The sequence below is a fragment of the Canis lupus genome, chromosome 27 (assembly GCF_003254725.2).
Source record: "Canis lupus dingo isolate Sandy chromosome 27, ASM325472v2, whole genome shotgun sequence".
Taxonomy (NCBI): Eukaryota; Metazoa; Chordata; class Mammalia; order Carnivora; family Canidae; genus Canis; species Canis lupus.
In genome coordinates this window covers 14,129,815-14,147,704 of record NC_064269.1, presented here as the reverse complement: position 1 = coordinate 14,147,704, position 17,890 = coordinate 14,129,815, and the positions used below count along the sequence as shown (strand labels likewise).

The 17,890-nt window shown below is 37.2% G+C and overlaps 1 protein-coding gene across 1 annotated transcript in view; it reads left to right on the top strand.

Annotated features, from left to right (window-relative positions):
- LOC112665616 (proline-rich protein 2-like) overlaps positions 1–16,609 on the top strand; it is a 60,634-nt gene extending 44,025 nt beyond the window's left edge. The window contains exon 2 of the mRNA XM_049102272.1: positions 15,671–16,609. Coding sequence (XP_048958229.1) covers positions 15,671–15,792 — 122 coding nt within the window. The 3' untranslated portion in view covers positions 15,793–16,609. The remainder of the gene's footprint in view (positions 1–15,670) is intronic.
- The last annotated feature ends 1,281 nt before the right edge of the window (positions 16,610–17,890 follow it).

The following is a 17,890-nucleotide window of genomic DNA, read 5'->3' as shown; positions in this document are numbered from 1 at the left end:
CTGCCTCTCTCTCTCTCTGTGTGACTATCATAAATAATAATAAAAAAAAAATTAAATTTCTTTTATAATTTCTCACTGTCTAAAAAGAAACTTCAAACCCTATAACAAAGGGGTTTAATGAGGCCCTTCATGTTATGAACATGTTACCTTAGTATATTAGTCTTCTAACCCTAAGAAAATCTGCACTTTAGCCATTCCAAATTTGCCCCAGGCTATGTCCATGCTATTTTCTTTTATTTATCCATATCTTTCCTGTATCGTTTGTATGTGTGTTTTCCTCACCTCAGTTAACCATCTTGCAAACTTCCATTCATCAAAGTCAACCTTTATGGCTTGTCTTAGATTTTACTATTCTCTTAGACATAGCATTCCCTCTTCCATTATTTTGTGACATTGTTCATTCTAGTAGTAATTCTTTATGGATATTCTTTCTGAGATAGTTGGAGTTGCTCAAACTGAGAGACCACTTCATACTTATGTTTGTATCTGAATTGATTTAGAATCCAAATCATATGATAGAAAGAGCTCTGTCTCTTTCATTCATAATACTTCATCTTAAAAAATAAATATCTGAGACATTGGATTAATTTGTGAGAAGCTGTATTTATAATTTGGAGTCTTTAGAAGTAAACCTCTAAGGCAGGACCTGCTATCCTTTGCCAGTCTAATAGCACAATCCCTTCTCATTAAAAATCTAATTTGAAGTGATATTATAGGCAAAATTATATAATGGAGTTATAATTTATAATTTATTCTTTTTCTCATAGCTTCACTGAGATATAACTGACAAATATGACATTGTGTAAGTTTAAGGTTTATAATGTGATGATTTGATACTTGTGTATATTTCAAAATATTTACCACAATAAGATTAGTTAGCACATCCTTTACCTCACATAATTACCATTTTATTGTTGTTATAAGAACATTAACGCTCTAAGAATATTAAAGCTCTAAGAATATTAAAGCTCTAGGGGCGCCTGGGTGGCTCAGTTGGTTAAGCATCTGCCTCTGGCTCAGGTCATGATCCCAGGACCCTGAGGCCCACATCAGCCCTGTATTGGGCTCCCTGCTTCTCCTTCATCTGCCGTTCCCTCTGGTTGTGCTGTCTGGCTCTCTCTATCTCCCTGTCAAATAAATAAATGAAATCTTTAAAAAAAAAAGTCTCATAGCAACTTTTTACTAGGATCTCCATTATTATTAAGATTTTGGATCTTTAAAAAAAGGGGAGGGGGGACACATGGGTGGCTCTGTGATTGATCGCCTGCCTTCGGCCCAGGGCATGATCCTGGAGTCCCCGGATCGAGTCCCACATCCGGCTCCCTGCATGGAGCCTGCTTCTCTCTCTGCCTGTGTCACTGCCTCTCTCTCTCTCTCTCTCTCTCTCTCTGTGTGTGTGTGTGTCTCTCATGAATAAATAAATAAATAAAATCTTAATAAAAAAGATTATTGGGATGCCTGAATGTCTCAGTGGTTGAGCATCTGCCTTCCGCTCAGGGCATGATCCTGGTCCAGGGATGGAATCCCACATCGGGCTCCCTGCAAGAAGCCTGCTTCTCCCTCTGTCTATGTTTCTGCCTCTATCTCTGTGTCTCAAGAATAAATAAAATCTTAAAAATAAAAGATTAATGGTTTGGAGGTTTATAAAATTTGTGATTATTTCTTCCAATATTGTAATATGCAAACTATTTGAGAATATTCAATATTTGGAAAAAAGGCATGTAAAGAAATGGCATGAGTAAAACTCATAAAAAGTATAAAGCATGGATAATAAGTAAGCTATCAATTTATAATATATAATTTAAGTCCACAGGATATAAGTATACATGAGTAAACAAGTAGCATGTAAAACATAGGTAAACTTACAACATATATGAAATATCAAGAATAAATTACTAATCTTTAACATACACCAAAGATAGATAAAATTAATAGAAATTGTGATGGAGAAAAAATGATATTTAAAGACAGAAGCATTAAGACCAATTCCTGATCATGATGATCCCTGGAAAATAATAACTCACATTATAATTCCATTCAGGTCTCAAGTGTTCTCTTCTCAACCTAAAAAAACACACACAAAAAAACCCCCATAGTGGCTCCACAAGTTAATTGGCCTGAGTTTTTTGATAAACAAATGTGTATCATTGCCCATCTGTGAGCACCTTGTTCAATTGCAACTATGGTTCTTATAATCACATTGTAAGCCAGGAGACCTAATACCACAGAGAGATACAGGACATATGAGCTTTGCATAAGGGATTCAGATATTATGGTATTCCCACTCGTAACCTTTTCTACATGTGTTATCTTAATCAATCTCTCTTTTATGGTTTTATACTGATATCTTGAAATGATTTAATAAACTATAATTTGAACCTCTTTATTTTGTCAATAAACCTTTCTGTTCCATGGGATAGTTTGCCTGGTAATATACCTGGAGGCTATCATCATCAAGTTAATTCTCCATGTGACAAGTAAAACTGTAGATTCTACTGGATTTTTTGGAATCACATAGCTCAAGTGAAATGACTAAATAAAAGTAAATGACACAGCCAAGAAAATGATCTTTCCAATCAAGAAAATGTTTATGCTAGCTAAATAATCATGATACTTTTTTTTAAGTCATTGCGATTGAGGAAATAATTTCCCTGTTAAATACAAAGAGCTATGAGCCCTATTGAAAACATTCAAAAGAGAAGTGATAGAGTGGAATTGGTGGGACCCTAACCTGGGGAGCAAAATATGAATTCTAATCTGGCATCTGTCAATTCTTAGATTAGAGACCTACTTTGGTTGCTTAACTTTACTTGAGCTGTGGTTTCTTCACATGACAAATGAGAAAAAAACCAAGAGTGTATTTTGTAGATGTGATTAACATTTATAAGCAGTTTACTTTACATAAAGGAGATTATACCTGATGGCACACAAATAGACACATACACCAATGGAATAGGATAGAAAGCCCAGAAACAAACCCACAATTATATTGTCAATTTATCTTTATCAAAAGAGGCAAGAATATGTAATAGGAAAAAGACAAATTCTTCCACAAATGGTGCTGGGAAAAGAAGCACAGCTACATGCAAAAGAATAGAACTGGACCACTTCCTTACACCATACACAAAAATTAAATTTAAAATAGGTAAAGACCTAACTGTAAGACCTGAAACCATAAAAATCCTAGAGGACAGCACAGGCAGTAATCTCTGAAATTGGCTACAGCAACATTTTTCTTTATATGTTTCCTAAGGCAAGGGAAATAAAAGCAAAAATAAACTTTTGGTACTATATCAAAATAAAAAGCTTTTGCACAGTGAAGGAAATAACAAAAATAAAAGACAACCTACTGAATGAGAGAAGATATTTTCAAATGCTTTTCAATAATGGGTTAATATCTAAAATATATAAAGAACTTACACAACTCAACACCCAAAAAGCAAATACTCCAATTAAAACATGGTCAGAAGACGTGAATAGACATTTTTCCAAAGACGACATACAGATGGCCAATGAACACATAGACACTCGACACCACTCTTCATCAGGGAAATGCAAATCAAAACTACAGTAATATCATTTCACACATGTCAGAATGGCTAAAACCAACAACACAAGACATAGCAAGCATTGGTGAGATGTGGAGAAAAAGGAACCCTCTTGCACTGTTGGTGGGAATACAAACCGCTGCAGCCACTCTGGAAAACACTCTGGAAAATTCCTCAAAAAATTTAAAATAGAACTACTCTATGATACAGCAATTGCCCTACTGGGTGTTTGCTCAAAGCATATAAAAATACTAATTTGAAAGAATGTCTGGACCCCATGCTTTTAGCAGCGTTATTGACAATAGCCAAGATAAAGAAGCAGCCCAAGTGTCCATTAATAAATAAATGGATAAAGAAGAGGTGGTATATGTATATTCCATTATTCAGTCATAAAAAAGAATGAAATCTTGCCATTTGCAATAAAATGGAAGGAGCTAAGAGTATAATGCTAAGCAAAGTAAGCTAGTCAGAGAAAGACACCATGTGATTTCACTCATTTGTGAGTTTAAAAAACAAAACAAAGGGTTAAAAAAAAAGAGAGAGAGAGAGAGAGAGGAGAAAGAACCCAAGGAATAGACTCTTAACTGTAGAAAACATTGATTGTTACCAGAGAGGAGGTAGGTGGGAGATGGGTGAAATAAGTGAAGAGGATTAAGAGTATATTTACCATCATGAGCACCAAGTAATGTATAGAATTGTTAAATCACTCACTAAATTGTACCCTGAGACTAACATAACACTGTATTTTAACTATACTGGAATTAAAATTAAAAATGTATACAAAAAAAGAAGACCACACTTGATTTTTGTGGTTGAAGGCCATGAAAGTAAAAACCAAGATTTCTCTGAAAAGAAAGAATTCTACTTCAAAACATAAAAATCCTGTCTGAGTTTCCAGCCTGCCAGCTTGCCCTACAGATTTTAAGGTTGCCATCTCCCATAATTTTTTAAAAAAATATTTCATTTATTTATTCATGAGGCACACAGAGAGAGGCAAAGACATAAACAAAGGGAGAAGTAGGCTCCTCACAGGGAGCCCGATGCGGGACTCGATCTCAGTACCAGGATCATGCCCTGAGCCAAAGGGAGACGCTCAACCTTTGAGCCACCCAGGTGTCCTGCCATCCTCCATAATTGTGTATGCCAATTTTTTTAAGATTTTTTATTTATTTATTAGAGAGACAGAGAGAGAGAGAGAGAGAGAGAGAGAGGCAGAGACACAAGCAGAGGGAGAAGCAGGCTCCATGCAGGGAGCCCGATATGGGGACTCGATCCTGGGTCTCCAGGATCATGCCCTGGGCTGAAGGCGGCATTAAACCACTAAGCCACCAGGGAATGCCCATGTATGCCAATTTCTAACATAAATCTACCTCTATCTATCTATCTATCTATCTATCTATCTATCTATCTATCTACCTATCCAATCTATCCCCTACTAGCCTGTTTTTTTGGAGACCCTTCACTGATACATCTTTCCTGCTTCTATGCCACAGAAATAGGGAAATAATTTGAAAACTTCAAAGTGCTATGCCAATATAAGGTATTATTATCCCAAATGTATTTCAAACATGTATTTTAAGTTAATGACTGCAAATGTATCTATATATGTTTCTGAAAAGTTCTTTTTGTAAAAGGATATTACAAGCAATAGTTTGAGTAGAAATGCCCTTTCAAAAGGGAAGACAGTGGAGGAGTATTTGAATGATGCTTGTGAACAACTGTTTTAATGACTTATTGTGTGAATCTGAATGTAATAACAAAGGTGTAAAGGAAGAATAACTGTGTCATCCTCTTTCTCTTTATCATTCAATACAATGGAGTGAATTATCTACTTTGATTTTAATGAAAGATTTTGGTCTCAAACTTCTCAGTAAAAATGAAATCTTGCATTATTCATTTAATCTAAAAATACACAGAACATTTCCCTTGGCCACTATACTCCCCTATTCTTCTCTTTGCTCTTTGTCCCATCTTAAAACTTACCATTTTGGTTAGTCCAGTTCAGACAAGCAGTGATTGCTCCACCTAGGTGAGCATGTCCTCAAATAAAAGCTCAACTATGGATTCTACTATTTGTTCTGCTGAGTTCACCATGAACAAGATACTCAAATCTCTTCCACCATCAGATAGTAATCTAGCTGATCACCCACTTAGCATTAACCAAGCAAATGATTGTGCAACATGCTTATCCTATCATCACTCCTCCACTTTCAGTAAGACTCCTATCAGAATTAGTCTTATTACTTTAGAGACATAGTTTATATTGATTGATTTTATCAATCCATGTTGATAAGATGTGGCTCAATGAGTTTAGCTTTACTTCAAAAATTAAACCAACTTGGGCAGCCCAGGTGGCTCAGCGGTTTAGCAATGCCTTCACCCCAGGGCCACCTGATCCTGGAATCCCAGGATCGAGTCCCATGTCAGGCTCCTTGCATAGAGCCTGCTTCTCCCTCTGCCTGTGTCTCTGCCTCTCTCTCTTTTTCTCTCTTGAATAAATAAATAAAATAAAATAAAAAATTAAACCAACTTAGGGACGCCTGGGTAGCTCAGCGGTTGAGCCTCTGCTTTGTGCTGAGGCTGTGATCCTGGTCCGAGGATCAAATCCCACATCAGGCTCCCTGTAGGGAGTCTGCTTCTCCCTCTGCCTATGTCTCTGCCTCTTTGTGTGTGTCTCTCATGAATAAATAAATATTTTTTTTTAAAAAAAACCACTTCAAAAGGGGTGAAGTTTCACAAATAGTCAATTTTTAAAAATGCAATTTAGAATTGGATGGCTATTCCCAAAATGAGCATTTCTACAATTATTTGTAGCAGTAGCCTCAATAGATCAAGTAATTGAGCTTGATGCATCCAGAGATCATGTGAAAAAGAGTAACGTACTGGAATGTTTATGTTCTAATAGGGTCATTTAAGAAAATTCAGCCTCTTAACTACACTTCATTATTCATTGATTTTTTTTTAACATTTTTTTTAAATTTATTTATGACAGTCACACACAGAGAGAGAGAGAGAGGCAGAGACACACGCAGAGGTAGAAGCAGGCTCCATGCACCGGGAGCCCGACGTGGGACTCGATCCTGGGTCTCCAGGATCGCGCTCTGGGCCAAAGGCAGGCGCCAAACCGCTGCGCCATCCAGGGATCCCTATTCATTGATTTTAAAAGAATATCTGTTCTTTTTGTACATTCCAGAGTTCATCTGTTAGTCATGTTTATGGATGTAATAAAAAAAAAAAAAAAGCAGGGGCTCCTGGGTGGCTCACTCGATAGAGCATCAGATTTTTTTTTTTAAGATTTTATATATTTATTCCTGAGAGACACACACACACACACACACAGAGAGAGAGAGAGAGAGAGAGGCATAGGGAGAAGCAGGCTCCACGCAGGCAGCCCGACCAGGGACTCGATCCGGGACTCCAGAATCGGGCCCTGGGCCAAAGGCAGCACTAAATCGCTGAGCCACCCGGGCTTCCCAGCATCAGATTTTGACTCAGGTCATGATCATAGTGTCCTGGAATCGAGCCCGATGTGGAGCCCCAGGTGGAGCCATCTATTGGGCTCCCTGCTCAGCAGGGAATCTGCTTTTCCCTCTCCCTCTGCCCTCCCCCAGCTTGCATGCACACTTATGTGTGTTCTCTCAAATAAATTTTTAAAAATCTTTAAAAACGAAAGAAAATTGTGTTCAGACTAAACATTAAATACTACTCAAGTGAACTTGCACAGTTAACATTCAATTTTCTTAACTAGTCTTTATAAAACATTCACGAACTTGGGATTATGTTAAAAAGGAAACATGTATATACTCTGTTGGGAACAATAATAAAATACTTTTCCATAAATCTTTTTTTCTGTTTTTGTTTTTGGTCCTTAATTCTCAATATCCTTGCTTGAATTATCAGGCCTATTAGTGTCTCATCTCAAAAAATACCATTTTTCACTGTCAAACTTTCTATAAAGTACATTTTTCTGAATAGAGTTTGGATATACCTTGAAAGTCTTGCAGCAGATAGAAATTACTTTTCTTAGTTTTAACCTCTAGGAAATTTTAAAAAATATTTTATTTATTTATTTGAGAGAGAGATAGCATTCCCTGTCCCAGAATTCCACTCAGGGCTCTGTAAATACCTGAATTATAGAATGAAATGAAAGGAAAGAATATTTCATTTTATTTTATTTTATTTTTTAAAGATTTTATTTATTCATTCATGAGAGACACAGAGAGAGGGGCAGAGACATAGACATAGGGAGAGAGAGAAGCAGGCTCTCTGCAGGGAGCCGGATGCAGGACTCGATCCCAGGACCCCGGGATCATGCCCTGAGCCAAAGGCAGACGCTCAACCACTGAGCCACCCAGGCCTCCTGCATATTTTATTTTATTTTAAATATTTTTATTTATTTATGCACGTTAGACACACAGAGCCAGAGACATAGGGAGGGGGAGAAGGAGCCTCTCTGCAGGGAGCCCAATGTGGGACTTCATTCCCGGACCCCAGGATCATGGCCTAAGCCAAAGGCATATGCTCAACTATTGAGCCACCAAGGTGCCCCTACATATTTTATTTTTTGATCAAAGCTTGGTCTGATTCTGTATGAAGGCCTAGAATTCATTGACCACCTCTATCTTACTTGTATTGCCTCTTCTATGGCATTAATAGGACATCTCCAGAGTCATAGATTACTGCAGGGTCCTTCTGTGAGATGTCATCACCTCTCTTGCCTTTCTTTTTAGATATACTCTTTGAGGACTTTAAAGTTCTGATTAAGAATATGAGGTTCTAGATTTGACAGACCAGTTTCAAAGCTTTGTCATTCATTGCAAGAATGGACAAATTACTAAACTTCCCTGGATGTTCAATTTACTCTTCTATAAAATAATAAAATTAAATTAATTAAATGGTAATTAAATGAGATGACTTATCTAAAACTTCGTTTAGTGCTGCTTGGCACCATAGGAATCATTCAATAAATGTTAGGCATTGTCCTTACTATTACTACTACCATAGTTATATTTCTATTTAACTATAAGCTCTATGACAGTAAGGATCATTCTTTTTTAAGCTTTGTGCTCCCAGTGTCTAGCATAGTATTTGATACATGTTTGATGAACTGAGCCATACTTATGATCTACAGAGAGAAATGTAAAAAAAAAAATACTCTTACTTTTCCTGACTGGAGGTGGAGTAGGTAAGAAGCAATATACAATACTCTTATCCTATGAATCATAAATAGTGATTGCCTGATTTACATTTCTTTCTTTTTTTTTTTTTTTAAGATTTATTTATATAGGGCAGCCCAGGTGGCTCAGCAGTTTAGCGCTACCTTCGGCCCAAGGCGTGATCCTGGAGTCCCGGATCGAGTCCTTTGTCGGGCTCCCTGCGTGGAGCCTGCTTCTCTCTCTCCCTCTGCCTGTGTCTCTACCTCTCTCTCTCCCTGTGTCTCTCATGAATAAATAAATAAAATCTTTAAAAAAAAAAAGATTCATTTATGTATTTGAGAGAGAGAGAGAACAGGGAGGGGAGGGGCAGAGGGAGAGGGAAAGAGAATCTCAAGCAGACTCTCTGCTGAGTGCAGGCTGAGACCAGGCTCCATCTCATGACCCTGAGATCATGACTTGAGGTGAAACCAGGGGTCTGACACTTAACCAACTGAGCCACCCAGGTGCCCCGGTCTCATCTGTAGTTCTCAACTAAAAATCAAATGCTCAAATTTTAAAGGAGGAGGAGGATTGGCTTATGACTTTAAAGTGAGAAAAGTGAAATTTGAGTGAAAACTAATAAGGATAATTGAATGTTTGTGGTCTGATTCTCCTTTCATATATTCCTTGGTTTTATTTTTTTTTTAATTTTTATTTATTTATGATAGTCACACACAGAGAGAGAGAGAGGCAGAGACATAGGCAGAGGGAGAAGCAGGCTCCATGCACCGGGAGCCCGACATGGGATTCGATCCCGGGTCCCCAGGATCGCGCCCTGGGCCAAAGGCAGGCGCCAAACCGCTGCGCCACCCAGGGATCCCTATTCCTTGGTTTTAAAAACAACACAAGTGGAGCACTTGGCTGGCTCAGTTGGTAAAGCATGCAACTCTTGATCTGGGGTTGTGAATTTAAGCCTCACATTGGCACAGAGCTTACATAAAAAAATAAAGATAAAAAATAAAAGCAACAGAGGTAAAGAAAGAGATGACCAAAAATAGAGGAGAAAGTGCCAGAGAAACATGAAGTTTATTTACTTTATTTCCCCCTATTATTACAGTGAGGGAATATTCCCGTTGTCTCTGTAGCAAGGCAATTCCCCCCACCCACATAGAAAACTTTGGTGATTCTTCAACAATGGCTAAATGCCAACCTTTCCATATTACTTGGAAGAAGTTTCAAGAAACCTTCCTTAAAGGAACTCACTGTGTAAATATATGATGATAATAAAAATCGTAAGATCAGTAGGGCTTCCTCCTCACTGATTGGGAATTTCTCGCTAAATAAACCTTTATCTGTGTGACTGCATGTTTTACACAGCACACACACCTTGCCATAGTAAGCACCAGAGAAGTGGGGATAGATAGTGATATTTTTCATTTGGAATACATTGGAATGTTGGTTTTTCTAAATTTCTCATGCAGCATAATAGAAGGATTTTAAATCTCACGTACAGGCCACTTTGAGTATTTCTCTCAGTACTGTCAGCCCCGAAGTCAACTGATAAAGTAATTCCACCAGACAAGGTGAGGCCTATTAAAACATTACATCATTCTGTATATACCAAGCCAAGGAAGGATCTTCTTATATGGTACCTCCATGAGGAGCTTGTCCAGTGAACATTTCAGTGACTCAAGTGGTTATGATCTACCCGTGCTTGAGAAAATATTTTGTAAGTTACTCATCCAGCTCTTAGGAAATTTAGACATATAGAGCAACCTGTACAAAACATTTGAGATCACCAAATCCAACCCACTTATTTTTAAAACTTACGAAGATATAGTTGGTGGAAGAACTAGAATTAAAACCTAGGTCTCTTTTTCACTATCTCACACTGATTCCTAGTTATTATTATTATTATTTTTAAGATTTATTTATTTCCGAGACAGAGCATATGCACTTGAGTGGGGGGATGGGCAGCAATTGAATCTCAAGCAGCCTCCCCACTGAATGGATGGGGCATGATCTCATGACCCTGAGATCATGACCTGAGCCAAAATCACAAGTCTGATGCTTATTAACTGAGCCACCCCGATGCCCCTGTTCCTAGTTATTTAATGTAAAAATAAGTAATTTTATTTTATGAGCACTCTTCTGTTCCTTCGGTAGTATAATTAAGGATATATTTTCCAAGCAATTGTTCTCATGCCAGAAAGTTCTTCAATTTCGTATTTATGTTCTCAATGATATAGTATCTATTTAGTTTTGTAAAATATATGAACAAAATATTTAGAATTTCTCTCTTCCAGAAGAATTGTCACTTGGTAAAAATCTACTACATTTAAATTTTTCAATATAGTAAAACTAAGTTAAGTTAGTGCCACACAGTAAAATGTCAGTTACTCATTTTGGTAATATATCTTAAGACCCATATCCTATTTTTTCTTAAGGTTTGTTAAAAAAAAATTTATTCATTTATTTGACAGAGAGAGAGAACAAGCAGGATGAGCTGCAAGCAGAACGGGAGGGAGAAGCAGACTCCCCATGGGGCAGAGAGCCCAACACAGGGCTTGATCCCAGGGCCCTGGGATCATGATCGGAGCTAAAGGTAGATGCTTAACTGACTGAGCCACTCAGGTGCCTCAGATTTTTTTTTTTTTTTTAAGAAATCTCTACAGCCTACATGTGAGGCTCAAAATCACAACCCTGAGATCAAAAGTCACATGCTCAACCAACCGAGTCAGTGAGGCTCCCCAAGACCTACATTTTAAAGTAAAACTTAGATGTAAAACATATGGACATTAACAAATGTCCTACACACTTCTAAAACATCCCAGGTAACTTTTATTGTGCATTAAACTAACAACTTCATCCTTTTCCAGGGCAAATATAATCTCATTCTTCTTAAGCAGCTTGTGCAGCATTAGCTATTAAATGAGTTACTATGTTTTTTCTCAGAATTGTTCATATAAAGTCCAATATTTTTCATGTCACTGTCATGACATGGAATTTGTAAGGGTCGCATGTCTTTCTCTGCTGTGGGGAAACTGGGCCCTTTCTTCTGATATTCTCTAGGATTCTTCACTTAGGAACAAAATCTAGAGACACAGACCGAGAGAGAGAGGCAGAGACATAGGGAGAAGCAGGCTCCATGCAGGGAGCCCGAGGGACTTGATCCCAGGACCCCAGGACCACACCCTGAGCCAAAGGCAGCCGCTCAAGTGCTGAACAACTCAGGCATCCCAGTAATTCCTACCTTTCAATGGTGGTGTGATGACTGGATAGAGTAATATATATAAACTGCCTCCAGAGATAGCCTAAAACATAGGATCTGAATAAATGATACTACTTACATTATTACCCTTCAAACAAGTCACTTTCGCCTTCTAATTCTTCATGTACTTCCAGATACTCGGATTTCAAATGACCAAAGCTAATGCTGATCACTAGGTGGTCATAATTTCTCAGTATAACTTCCTAGACCAGTTTATCTTCCTTTTCAATTTGTGTTTGTAACCCCTAGTTACCACATTTCTGGCATGTGCTCAGTATAAGATTTTCCAGCTTAGTGCTTTCCTTATCTAGACAATCAGAACCTGGGATCCCTGGGTGACTCAGTGGTTTAGCACCAGCCTTCTGCCCAGGGTGTGATCCTGGGGTCCCAGGATCAAGTCCCACGTCAGGCTCCCTGTATGGGGTCTGCTTCTGTCGCCGCCTCTCTCTCTCTCATGAATGAATAAATAAATAAAATCTTAAAAAAAAAAAAAAAAAAAAAGAAGACCAGAACCCTTAATTATGTACTTTTCTCATAGCCACAGAGCCAGGGATTTAGAGCTCCTTAAGAAGATTAATTAAACCTGCTGCTGTTCTCCCAGCAAAGCTTCTTTTATTTTAGACTGCTGAGCCAAGGGTTAAGTGTTTTATCATAGAGCAAATCAATGACAAATCTGGATGTGGAAGCCAATAAGCTAGATTACCAGCTCTTTGTGATACTGAAAGAACACTTCCATTGACTCATTTTCTCTTCTGTGGAGTTTCAACAATACCTTAGTGAGAATCTACCCAGAGACAAGAGCACCTTCCTGTACTGTGATATGATGCATCCGCACACTCACAGACAATTCCCCATTGATCTTAACTGCAGAAAGGGAAAGCCTGGCACATTACTTAAGAAGAGCAAGTCAACCTAATTCACAATTGTGCTTACTCCCAGCTTTTTTATAGCAATAGTGCTTTGTCTATATTGCTTAACCATTGAATATTTTTGGTGTGGGCTTCTTGCTTACAAATAACTGGCCAATATTTATCCAACTTAGTCTTATTAGATAATTTAGTCTATTTTTCCAGGTCATTAGTGTAATAAGCAATCTGGCCCAAATGCTAATATATTGCTCCTTGGCACATAAATGAAAATACTTCCATATTCTTCAGTACACAGTGTTTTATTTTTTTGTTTCCTCATGGAGGCTGAAATAGAAAATATATCCTTTTATTAAAAAATGTTTTCGTGCTTTGCTTTAATAATCACTTTTGTGCCAAAGCCCAAAATGAATTAACCTTATAAACCGATCTCTGAAATTATTAAGTGTTTTAGAAGTTGAATGTTATTAATCAGAGTGATAGACATTTGAATAAAGAAAAGTTTCTCAAAATTATCAAGTGTAACATATATAATAAATATATAACTGTTACCTGGAATGTGTCTTGAGGGTGTACACATAAAAGATACTGCTGAGATAAATTTTGAATTATTGGAAAATTTAATCCTAATGTATAGACTGCTTATAAAGAGGTTAAACATACCATTTTTATGACATTTTGAATTTGCACTCTTCAATAATTAAAAATATGTTACATCTCTGTATGAGCTCATTTATTATGTTATTTTAAAAATGGAAGACATAAATAGAAAAATAAACCATAGGTTGTACGGCTGAACCATCATTATTTACTACCTCAGATCTTCAGCCTGATGAGCACCTTTGCTTAACAGAATCTTTCGAACATTCTAGTGTGTATCTTCAATTTTGGAATAAAAAGAGGAATGTAACTGAAAAATCACAGAGTTTATGCTTAGCAATTTGGAGGTTTTGAATTACCTATTCCGATATATTAATTTCAGTTCATAATATTAGTTTGTATTTAATAATAAACCTGCAGAATTCTTGTGGCTATTTATTCTTTGTGATGAAATTCAAGATAAGTTGTATCATAAACAGTTTTCTTGATTATTCATAAATATTGAGGGTGAGAGAAAACATTAAGTTGAAATAGAGTTCTTTACAGCTCATGCTTTGTTCTCATCTATGCTGGCAAACTGTGAAAACATTACCCAAGAGCATGGTTTTCTAACTAGTAAACCATGTTCAGAAATGTTTCCCAATTCAATACAACTACATGCATTCAGAAAAGGAAATTGCTTTGTTGATATGTCCCGGGCAGATTGTTTCCTGTTTTGGAAATTGCTGTGCTCAGTTAATCAGAGCTGAGATGGTTCTATTCATCCTCTACAAGTGGAATTGGCCAGCTCATTGAGAATGACTTCCAAATTATCTCAGTAGAATTGAAGCACAGGTTGTAAGATTCACTAGATACCTAAGTATAAAACATTCATTTTTTTTCCTATGAATTAAAAGTGCTTACTTTTATATGCTGTGATTTTTTTTACTTGTTTCATACTTTGTATCTTCATGTCAAAAGAACTTGGAGTTTGAATTTAAATTTCCATTTATGCTATCAATCTTATGAAATTCCTTCTGATGAGACATAATTTTAAAGTTATAGGAAATATTTTAGCTACTCACATTAGTAGAGGCACAAAGTTTTGAAAATCACATATTAGCCAGTAACTCCATTTTTCCCAGTCACATGTTCTATGTAAGTTGGGACTAATAAATAATTGATTTAAATTTCATATTACTCCCAAATTTTATTATATTAATTGCTTTGTACACCCAACACTCTAACCTCCATTCTTTTGGTACATGTACCATACTTTTTTTTTTTTGTACAACTTTTGGCCTGGCCACCTGTTTCAAGCCAAGCATTACTCAAGATTTTTATTAAGTAGAGAAGTGATCATATGAAAGAATGTATTTGTTTACTAGATATATTAACTAATTTGGGATTTGTGATCATTTATTATTTAGTGTTTTTATAAATTGATTTTAAAATTCCTTTTTACATAACAAAAATAGACTAACTTATGATATTTGCATCTTATATTAATATAGAATTTAACATTTTTAGGTAGGCAAACATATTCTATTGCTGCTTTTTAAAAATTATTGAAGTATGGCTGACATACAATGCTATATTAGTTTCAGGTGTAATAGTGATTCAACAATTCTTTTTTTTTTTTTTTTTTTTATTTATGATAGGCACACAGTGAGAGAGAGAGGCAGAGACACAGGCAGAGGGAGAAGCAGGCTCCATGCACCGGGAGCCCGACGTGGGATTCGATCCTGGGTCTCCAGGATCGCGCCCTGGGCCAAAGGCAGGCGCCAAACCGCTGCGCCACCCAGGGATCCCTGATTCAACAATTCTATACATAATGCTCACCATAATAAGTGCAGTTACCATACAATATTATAATATTACAATATTTTTTGCTGCAAAAAGCTTTATCATTTCCATTTACTCCATGGCTTGGGAGAAGTCTCCAGGGTGGTTAAAAAGCTGCCTAGTGGCTGCGAAGAGTGGCTTAGGTACAAGCCATGGCACTAAGGGGATGTCAGAGGGTCCCCTCAAAAGCTGTGGGGCTTTAGAGGCTCCTAGTGGTGCTTGAGGGTTAGCCTTGGGAAGAGATGCTCATCCAGCCCCACCTGGAGGCCAGCCAACCTGCAGAAGTCAGGTGGTAGCCCATCTACTTGACGAGTTTCACCTCCTCATTTGGGAAGTGGCTTTCCAAGAAATCGCAGAGGTAGAGGTCTGTGGGGTAGAACTCAGGCCATGCATATCCAAAAGGGCCTGATTCAGGTTCTTTTCCAGGATCATGGTGGCTTCCATGGCATCTAGGGTTTTACCCCACTCATCTTGGGAGACTTCTGCACATCTTGGAAGATGGCACAGCTGCAGCGCTGGTTTTAAATCTTCAAGAGACATTCGGCTAGCCTTGAGCTTCTCTTCAGCCAACTCCTGGAAAAAAGTGCCCCCACTACCTTGAGAGCCACAGAAATAGAAGCCCAAAGAAAGGTAGGTGTAGGAGGTCAGCAGATGCATGTTGACCAGAAGGTCGATGGTGTCTTCCACCTCACGGGAATAATTCTGATGAATAGGGTAGCTCATGGGTAATAAGTAATAAGGAACTACCCTCAAAACAGAGTGCTGGCTGGTCCCAGAGGCAGAGTGGCCAAGAACATAGCTCTGAAGTTTGCCTGGGGAAAAGGTTGGGAAAAAAGTTGGAGGGTAGTTGGAGGGTGATAGAAGGGGTGTCCCTGGGTCTGTTCAGTCCAAACACTGTTGAAGCAAGAGAGATCCACAGGACCATGGACACACTGCCTAACATTATAGTATTGACTATATTCCCTATGCTTTACTTTTCATCTTTGCAACTTATTTATTTTATAACTGGAAGCCAGTACCTCCTAATCCCCTTCACCTATTCTGCTCATCCCCCAACCCACCTCCTATCATTAGTTTGTTCTCCTTATTTAAGAGTCTGTTCTTCATTTATTTTGTATTTCAGATAGCACAAAAAAGTGAAATCATATGGCTTTTGTCTTTGATTTATTTTACTTACCATAATACCCTCTAGGTCCATCCATGTTGAGGCAAATGGCAATATCTCATTTCTTATGGGTGAGTAATATTCCATTATATATATGGAATATGTATATATACCACATCTTTGTTATCCATTCACTTATCAGTGGACACTTGGGTTGCTTCCATATCTTGACTTTGTAAATAATGCTGTAATAAACATATGGGTGCAATTATCTTCTTGAATTGGTGTTTTCATTTTCTTTGGGTAAATATGCAGTAGTGGAATTACTGGATGATAATGGCATTTCTGTTTTTAACTTTTTGAGGAATCAAACTGTTTTCCACAGTGATTGCACCAATTTATATTCCCACCAATAGTGCACCAGGTTCCTTTTTTCCCATATTCTTGCCAATATTCATTATTTCTTACCTATTTTATAATAGCCATTCTGACTGTGTAAGATGATATCTCATTCTGGTTTTGATTTTTGTTTTCCTGATGATTAGTTATGCTAAGCATCTCTTTTTTTTTTTTTTTTGGCTAAGCATCTTTTCATGTTTTTTAGCCATCTGTATGTCTTCTTCAGAAAAAAAAAGTATATTTAGGTCCTCTGCCCATTTTTAAATCAGATTGTTTGATTTTTTGGTGTTGAGTTGTAAAAGTTCTTTATATATTTTTGGATTTAGTCTCTATCAGATATATCATTTGCAATATTTTCTGCCTCAGTTGGTTGCCTTTTTGTTTTGTGGATAGTTTTTCCTTTGCTGGCTTTCTATTTTGGTGTGGTCCCAATAGTTTATTTTTGCTTTTGTTTTCCTTGCCTAAGGAGACATATCCATAAATATGTTGCTAAGCTATTGCTGCTAAGTTTACTCAAGTGTTTGATTAATGCTCTTGGTACATCACACAATTACTTTCTAAGTTTTAAGTATTTGTTCACTTTCTTTTGCCAAGCAGCAGATCATGTGCTTCAACTCTGCAATGATAGAAAATGGTAATTGTTTTTGCTGAATTAATTCTGGAAAGTGACCATTCCTAATGGGCAGAATTCAATGACAAGGAGATCATTTCCTTGCTGCTTAGTTTTGTTTAAGGCTCGGGACCACCTACTGAGTGGATGGGGGTGGGAAGGCTATTGGCAATTATTTTTAAAAAGGAAGAAAGTCTGTGCACCTGTTGTACAGCTGTAATGACAGCCTAACAGGGACAAAGCATGCAGGGAGTGTGCTCAGCAGTTATTGCTCTCACATGAGGTGTAAATGCTTTGCTGTTTCAAGAATTCCTGTGAAAAGCAGGCCTAACAGTATCCTCAAATGAATTATTCTGTGAGAGATTCTTTCTGCCTTTCATTTTAATGTGTGGAAAGTGATGAAAAGGAGCTTCTTTCCAAAGGCAGGAAAACTTTATAAAATATCTCATAGAATAACAAATTTTTTTTATTTTTTATTTTTTAAAAAAGATTTTATTTATTTATTCATGAGAGACACACAGAGAGAGAGGCA